General features: G+C 36.7%; 2 protein-coding genes across 2 annotated transcripts; both read right to left on the minus strand.

Annotated features, from left to right (window-relative positions):
- Positions 1-486: 486 nt before the first annotated feature.
- Positions 487-2,223, minus strand: LOC106321171 (NAC transcription factor 25). The gene is made up of 3 exons (XM_013759484.1): positions 1,929-2,223; positions 1,471-1,778; positions 487-1,176 (listed from the first exon to the last, which is right to left on the minus strand). Exons 1-3 carry the CDS (start codon positions 2,113-2,115, stop codon positions 703-705), a joined length of 969 nt encoding a protein of 322 aa, XP_013614938.1. The 5' UTR covers positions 2,116-2,223; the 3' UTR covers positions 487-702.
- Positions 2,224-4,156: 1,933 nt separating this feature from the next.
- Positions 4,157-5,321, minus strand: LOC106321170. The gene is made up of 3 exons (XM_013759483.1): positions 4,784-5,321; positions 4,504-4,705; positions 4,157-4,411 (listed from the first exon to the last, which is right to left on the minus strand). The coding sequence occupies exons 1-3, from the start codon at positions 5,275-5,277 to the stop codon at positions 4,157-4,159; spliced, it is 951 nt and encodes a 316-aa protein (XP_013614937.1). The 5' UTR covers positions 5,278-5,321.
- Positions 5,322-8,788: the final 3,467 nt, after the last annotated feature.

Raw genomic sequence — 8,788 nt, forward strand, 5'->3', positions numbered from 1 at the left:
ACAACAAAACCAAAATAATTTTAAAACTTAAAATCCTTTGATTTTTAAAAAAAAATATTTAAGAAAAAGTTTCCAAAAAATGAAAAGGGTCTTAAAAAAAGTTTCCACCCCTATAGGGTGATGTATGGGCCTTCGGGTCTTCCTAGTCAGTTAAAAAGTAAGATTTATGGGCAAAAAAAGGGTGTGATCCACTTTTGGTACTCATTTGTGAGAAGGAAGTACCCCACGGTATGCAAGCACTTCTCCAAAAAAACTTACTTTTATTAGCCCCAAATAAATAATCAAACGAAACGTGAATTTGGTTTTATATAAACTCACATGATATATTGTGTAAGACAATCAATTTCATTCAAGTAGTAAATTACATTTAAAAGGATTTTACACTTTTATGGAATATATAACAATTAAACTAAAATTTGATATCATATGTGGCATATTTAATTTATCTAACTTATTTTTTTAAGCAAAAAAAAATTATCTAGCTGATTCTAGGAGGAAAATACACTTTCATAGTTGTAATTAATCTGCTTCTGTTATTAGTATACATCTTGCAACCATGGAGTAGAAAGAGACGTATAGACCTTTCTTGACGTAAACAGATACGCATACATATGTGAGATCACGTGTGTATATATAATTTATCTATATACTGTATCAACTATATTGTGTCTGCATAAATACATACATACATAGCTATGTAGATTATGGGTGCCAGTTCATGTTAGGAAGCTGAAACGCCTGTCTTAAAACCCCATGATCAGCTAGAGTCGACGTCGTATCGATGACTCCATTTCCATGAAACCCTGAACTCTGAGGAATTTCACTAAGCATCGAGACAAATGAGACATTGTAGTTGTCATTATTGAGATCACTCGTATGATGGAACCTCTTGCTCGATAAGAAGGACCCGAAAGAAGATGATCCAGAGGCCTCATGACCTATACGATACTGACCACACAAGGAACGTTTGTCCGAAGAAACGGCCATACCATCGAAAAAGTGTTCTTCGTTATTATTATTGTTGTTGTTGTTGTCTAAGACCGATGTGGAAGATGAATTAGCAGATGATTTTGAGAGCATTCCTTCCACGAGATCTTCTCTTAGTAATACTCTCTCCATTGTTGGTCTTTGTGAACTATTCTTCTTATAGATCCTACAAAGAACCCAATCGTCTAGCTGCGATTTTTGGTATATTAATAAATACACCAAACCATATTACATATATTTAGTATATAATAATTAATAGCGTACGCGTTAGTCGTATCAACTCATTTAATAGAGACTATCATGAATTATACCCAAAATAATATTTTTGCTCGAGTTTCCCACGTGAAACAATGTTGTAGACTAACAAGTAGATGTTAGATAATTTTCCACGTGGTGACGGTATGAGGACCTTATTTTATATTTTAGAATCTATATAAGCCGATGACCAAAAATTGTTAGTAGATGTTACACCATTTCGCATACCCGTAGTGAGTTTTTCCTTGACGTGGTTGAGTCGGGTGGCTTAGCAGCGGTGTTAAGGTTACCATCAGTGAGGCGATATTCATGCATGATCCAATCAGTTTTAATCCCTTTAGGAGGTTTTCCACCATAGAACACAAGCGCTTTCTTGACCCCAACCTTGTGACTATTGCACGTAAATATTGGTTTATCGGTTCCCGTGGCTTTCCAGTAACCAGAAGTTGCTGCCCGATTCGGCCTAACCCCATTGGGATACTTCCGATCTCTAGGACTAAAGAAGTACCACTCTTGTTCTCCAAAACTCGCCTTGCCTAAACCATTCAAAATACCGTACGTTAACCAAGTGATCACCATCCATCAGTAAAAGAAAAGATGTCAATGGACTCATAATCTAACTAACTATGCATTTTAATCGAAACAACAAAAAACAAATTAGGAAATATATAGGTAAGTGTATATACTTGGAAGCTCCCAAGGATCAAACTTGTAAAGATCAATCTCGGCGATGATTGAGACCGGTAGTGGAATAGAAGCAGCTTTCTTCTTGAGGTAATGAACTACAAGTTCTTCGTCGGTCGGGTGAAACCGAAACCCGGGAGGGAGATGCGGATGACCCGGCCCTATGGTCGAATCCCCCATGTTTTCCATCAACTCGCTATTTTCAAATGAGTTATTCTACGAAGACCGCCTCATGATACTCAAGGGAGAATATGTAAGCAGAGGATTTTGATATTTTGGAGAGTGAAGGTGTATCATATAAGATGCAAGAAGAAATAGGTGTTAGGTTTGTGTGTGCATACGAGTACCGAACTGGGTCCCTTGATAAGAAAATGACACGTGGCTAATCGTGGGGCCCAGAATAAGCGGCCAATGTGCATTAAATGTTGGAGAAAAAGCAGGTTTTTTCGAACTGCCTTATGTCATGCCTTTCTTATGCTACACATCACGCACATACCTCATTTTGGGTTTTTTGCAAATCTTTTATATATCTATTATTATAAAAGAGAGTTTCCTCTCTCCTGGGCGCGCCACGTCAGATTCCACATAGATAAGTCGTTCTTTCTCGCGCTGACACGTGTCCTGTACGGCTTAAACTCGGCGTAAGTGTGAATCGTAATGGGCTTTTCCGTGATTTGCACATTGGGCTTTAGGTTTGGTCATTCTTGTCGGCCCGCGAACATGTTATTCACACTTTAAACCTAATCACTCGATCAAAGCTTTGCTCCGCGTCTCTCCCTTTCCTTCGACTGCTACGCGTGACCTCTGAGTTCCCTTCACCTGTATGAAACGGGAGGAGGTGTAACTTCGTTTTTATTCCAATTGATTCAGTCGCCCACTACACGGTATTCAAGGTGCCGTTCGTCTGACGGAGGCGGTGTGAAATCCGTATAAATATGTGAGTACTTTTCATTTCGAACTCATCCTCTACTTCTATCTCTTGCAATATACTGATTCGTGTTGTATGGCTATTTCTAGAGTTTTTTTCTCCGACTTGAAGTACGGAAGTTGCTCCTCCGTCGTCGAGGCTCGGCTGCTGGTCGACGTGAATGTAAGTTCGTTTCTTCGTTTTTTTTTCAGATCTATGTTCGAACATTCCGGTAGATTTCTCATTGTTTATTGATACTGAGATATAATCTATTTCTTTTTTTTTTTACTCTTCTCGATTTCATAGAGATGATTGATTGTTTGAACTACAAAAATTATTGCTGCAAATCTGCAGGGATGTCTCTGGCTCTTGAAGGGTCGAGGATCTTGAAGGAGAAGACGTTTTAAAGTCAGAGTTTTGCGCAGATGTTTTTGACAATGTCTGGCTTTGTTATCACATCGATGAAGAGTATCCTGTTAAGGCCAAGAACGGGGTAAATAACAATCATCAAACTCTTCTTTAAAGTGTTATGTCTTTGGAGCCATGATCTGTCTGACTCTTAGGTTTGTTCGTGTCTTAGCTTTAGATTTGTTCAGAGGTTATAGCTCTTGGTTCCTTTTAAACATGTACATCATTACTATTTTCAATCAATGATGAAATTAGAGCTCTTAGTTTGAGCTCTTAGGATGAGCTCTTAGTTTCGAAAAATCCAGACTAGCATCGAGCTCTTCCCCCAGCTCCCCAATAACACCTCTGATCAAACATAACAATTGTAGCGTTAGATAATCAATCAATCAATCGATGATGGGTCAACATGAAAATGTGAGGATGAGATTTTACATGTTGTCGCCTCTGATAATGTACAAACCCCAACACAAGTAGTTGTACTCCTTCCTGATATATCAAGACACGTAAAACACCAACACATTCAGAGAGTGAAAACCAAAGGAAGATGTCTCAATGCTCAATCAGTAACTTAGAAGTGACTTTGTTCATGTTTGAGCCCACAAGTGATTAATAAGACAGTTAAAGACGCAACTCTTTTGAAACCATCCATCCACCCTTTTCTGTTTCCTTACATGTTTTAGACAGAAACATGTCTTAGACAGAAACATCGAATCCGAAAGATGTATCTCCAATATTTATCATTTTGACAAAAGCATCTTTTGATGAAACAAAAGGGAATATACACACTGTGGATAAAGATTTGACTTACCTAGACTAGCTAAAGCGTTTCAAAAATGTACTCCCAATATTTTCCAATCAATTATGATACTGATGATAGCATTAAATCTGATTCAGTGCGAGCTCAATTTCAACACATCAACAGTATCTCTCGAGAGTCGAGATAAACGATCTTCCTGCCAGATACTGCATCAAAATCGAACCATAGCATTGGTGAAGCGACACCGAGGCAACACCAGCAGCAACTGAGTGCCATCTCTTGAGTATTGGACTGAAACATTCACGTTCTCGTAACGCTAACTCCTCTGTTTCCTTAGCTAGATGTAGTAGTGTTGCAGCCGCTTCTTCTCCTTCCTCTGTAGCTAAGATTTTAGCCTTTGTGTTCTCTATCACCTACAAAGAAAAAGATTACATAACCTTAAAAGAACATAAATAGTCATGTTTATTAATTTATTGAATATTAATTTATAGAATTTCTAATGTACCTTAGAAAATGCGGTTTTAATAGACGCTCTTATGTAATAATCCACACGGTCTCCTGAATAATCAATTAATTTAACGTCGCCTTTCCCTTGAGAGATTGTCACATCCTCTCCCAAGATTTTTGATGATGATAACGCTAATGGGAGAAGATTCTCTATCAACCCCACATTGCCTCTTTGGAAATAGTCATGGTAGCTTAACAATCTATAATGAAACCAAAACAACATTTAGGTTTCACACGTTTTAAATCAGTAACTTGTACAGCAAGAAATAATCAAATACCTTTTCTCGGTCCATCCTTGCATAGAGGCTAATACTGAGGTCAGTAGTTTTACATAGAGAGCTTCGCGGTCAAGTTTCTTTGCGTCATTAGCAACTTCAGCCAGCATAGCGTGTGATGCGCCTAGCAAGTCAGGTTCCATTTGTGACGTTACTACGTATTGATGAAACAAAACCCAAGTGAAACATAGATTATGCACTGGTCTTGTGATCCCTAGTGTTGACCAAGTTTTCTTCATTAGTTCTAGCATCTCATCGATTTCATCTAGCACCAATGTCTCATCCCTTACATCGAATATCGACTGCAATAATGCTACGTAAAGATGAATGCTGAGAGGGAAACCATCAGCCCAGTGACAAACATCGGATGGGTTTCCATTAGTGCTGCGCCAAGCTAAAGACACGATTACGTTGCATAGTGTTCTCATTGTGTCTGAGGTTTTGCTTGTGTCGATGGGTTTGTTCTCGCTTTGTCTAACGATTTCTCTTAAACGCATTGCGTAGTTGTTGGTTTTGTCTAGAGGAATCGATGGGTGTAGGAGAAGACCAAAACTATTTATTTTACAAAAGAAATCTCTCAATTTTTTTCTTAAATGATATAAAACTAATAAACTTAATTACCAGGTATTAAGTATGAATCATGGGCTCAAAAACATAAATCGGAATACAGAAGTTGATTTCGTAAAAAAACTAATTTTGTATTGGAAGAGGTATATAAAGTCGAAGAAACTTCATTAACATTCTGTATGCATGTGATGATATAGCAACTCAATCATCGTAGCAAAAAGTCAAAACAAAAATTATTTACAAACTAACTAGCCAACAACTTAAATTATTAAAATAGTATATTTCACACACAACTTTTGCAAATGTGCTAGATATATATAGATAATAACCTAGATTACAAGTAAAGTATATCCCGTCCGTAGGGCGGGTCGGCTCTAGTAAAAATATAAATGTGGGAATTCTGTCTTATATGCATTTTTTACTTGAATATTGCATGAGCATTGTGTTTTTTTGTTTGCAATCAAACTTTAACTAATTACGATAATATAAAAAAAATAAACTCGACCGTAACAGATACATTTAACAGATGGTTTTGATAAACTTTCTTTTCTGTGAATTTGAAAGCCTTTTGTGGTTTCAATTTAAATTATTTATTACCTTATCAATTTTTACATTAAAAAATACTAACTAATCTAGGAAAATTGTAATACTAGTTATCCTTTAATTTGAGAGCCTTCAGAAGAAATAATGTTTTTAAAAATTTGTGTGATTGAAAAATCTATTGAAAGGGCATGGACCTAAGATTTAGTCCAAATTAGTAACACTAGTGGGCATTTGAAAATATATAATTAGGTGTTTCCTTTTCCACTCTACGCACAACTAATCCATCTGGTTTACAAGTTTTGATGTAAAGGTTGGATGCTTGGTCCAAAATATTGTGGGCCGGATAAAAACAAATCCTGCTAGATGTAATAGCCCAGCTTGACTGTATTCTTTATTTCGTGAAATGTCATGTTAATATATCCGTGTTTCAGATTCAAATCTGCGTTTTTAGGTTGGATTTCCGGGTTCAGCATTCCCATTCAGATTTTATACATGTTTAGGTTTGGTTCGATTAACAATACTTCATATTTTAATACGTAATTTTGTTTAAGATTCGTTTTGTATTCAAACTCATATCAGATCGGTTAAAGTATCTATATATAGATATTATTATATCAAACTGAATATACAAATGAATATTTGAAGTATTTATTTAGATTATGAATATTTTTTTTTAACATCTGACAGAAATATATATCTTGTGGATACAATGGGAAATGAGAGCAACATAAAGGATACAAGTACATTAAATAATTTACATGATCTATTAGGATATTTTTACAACTTGGATCAAATACAAATCAGGGTTATTTGGTTCGGATATCTCCGCCCAATCCTAATCCGATTTATAATCACGTATAAGAATGCTTCGAATAATTATAACATCTTCCAGGTTGATTAATGTATCGAGTAATGCAATATTTCACGTCTGAGTCGTTAGGTCAATCAATTGAGTGACATAAAATTTTCGATATAGTTATGCCATTTGCATTTTGCTGATTTTACGTAAGAAACCAGTAAACAAAGTTCCTTTTATACTTATATATATAGATGCTCTTTTAAACCAACTTTTAATTATACATTTGTTAATTTAAGGTCCAGCATAAGTAACATTCATCTCATATGGTGGGGTATAAACACCATGACATGGTTTGATGATTGTCCAATCTCATATGTGTTACCACGTATAAGCCTGCGGGAGGATATCAGGAGATCTCGGTGATAACGAGATCACCTAGAATATATTCCCATGTAACTATTAGGAAAGTTAGCATTAATGTATAAGTTAGATTTTCTATTCTATTATGTAAAGAAGTTATGTATTTGTATAAATAAGCCTATTGGCTAAGTTAATAAGAGGAGAGAAACTATTATACTACTTAGGTTTCTTCCAAATTTGATATGGTATCAGAACCAAAGATCCAATATCGTATGGGTTATGGTTTTGTTATTCTTTTCTAAAATAGAAAAAAAAATGGTTTTCACGTTTTCTTTCAATTTGAAGTTCTTATCTACTACTTCTTCTACTTTGTGACGAGTTTTGATTATTATAGTTATGCTTCTTCTGTAATTTATCTTCCTATGATTTTGCTACTAAAAAAAAAAAAAAAAAAAAGGAAAAGACGTTGTCTCATACTACAAAAGAGGACGACGTTCACTTTGATTATTATTACTACGGATTATGAGCACGGACCATTGATGGATCCGTTCATATTCACTTGTGTAATATTTTCTTATCATGATCTTCATGTGGCTATTTATCAACTACAACTCCGATGTAGTCACGAAGATGACGACTCCAACGGGTATATACGGATCCAGTGGGGTGATTATTTGATGATGTTGCCGTGGACTTTGAGCATGAATCAGATGGGTTCGTTCGGTTCACATGGTGGCATGAGACGAGGAAGATACACAACTACTACAGTATTTTTCATGGAATTGATGACCTTGGCGAGGTATAAACGCTATTGATGACCCTATGGTGGGGTATAAACACCATGAGATAGTTTGATAATCGTCCAATGTCATGCGTGTTACCAAGTATAAGCTCGCGGGATGGTATTAAGAGATTTCGGTGAAATGAGATCACCTAGAATATATTTCCATGTAGCTATTAGGAAAGTTAGCATTAATGTATAAGTTAGATTTCATATTCTATTATGTAAAGAACTTTTTTTTTGATAAAAAAAGGTTAAACCCGGATCTATTAAAGACACATACCTAACCTCCGGGTGGGAGATGCAACCCACGGATGGATCCTCTCCCGGGTATTCAAATGGGCCGTAAACATGGGCCCATATCCGTGTGGCCACATGTGGAGCTAATAATTTCGCACTAGGGAGGAGTCGATCCCTGGCCTGGACCAACAGGGCAATTCCTCCTCTAGTGGAAACAATTAGGCCACCACGATGTGGTTCATTATGTAAAGAACTTTCAAGAAAAATTATGTATTTGTATAAATAAGTCTATTGACTAAGTTAATGAGGGGAGAGAAACTATTATACTACTTAGGTTTCCGCCAAATTTGACACTACATAGGATGGGAATAGAGATGGCAATCATGGATCTGGACCGCGGGCCTGGCCCGTAAAAGACTGTCGCGGTACGGTATTGGGACGAGGTTTTTTAGGCCCGTAAATTTGCGGGCCTCGGGGGACGGGTCTTTGCGGGACTGGGTCTTTTGCGGGATGGACCGAAACGGGTCATGTGGGATTACATGGACCCGCATTTTTTTTCTTCATTTCTTATTTTACATGATAAAATGAGAAAAAAAAAGTGAGAAGAAAGCGATTCTTGTGACTTTTCCCCTAGAAAACATAAGGAGTTCCGGCGATGATGCATGATTCGAGCTCCGATGATGATGATTCGAGCTCCGGCGATGACGACTCCAGCTCC

This window comes from Brassica oleracea, unplaced genomic scaffold (genome assembly GCF_000695525.1).
Source record: "Brassica oleracea var. oleracea cultivar TO1000 unplaced genomic scaffold, BOL UnpScaffold01282, whole genome shotgun sequence".
NCBI lineage: Eukaryota > Viridiplantae > Streptophyta > Magnoliopsida > Brassicales > Brassicaceae > Brassica > Brassica oleracea.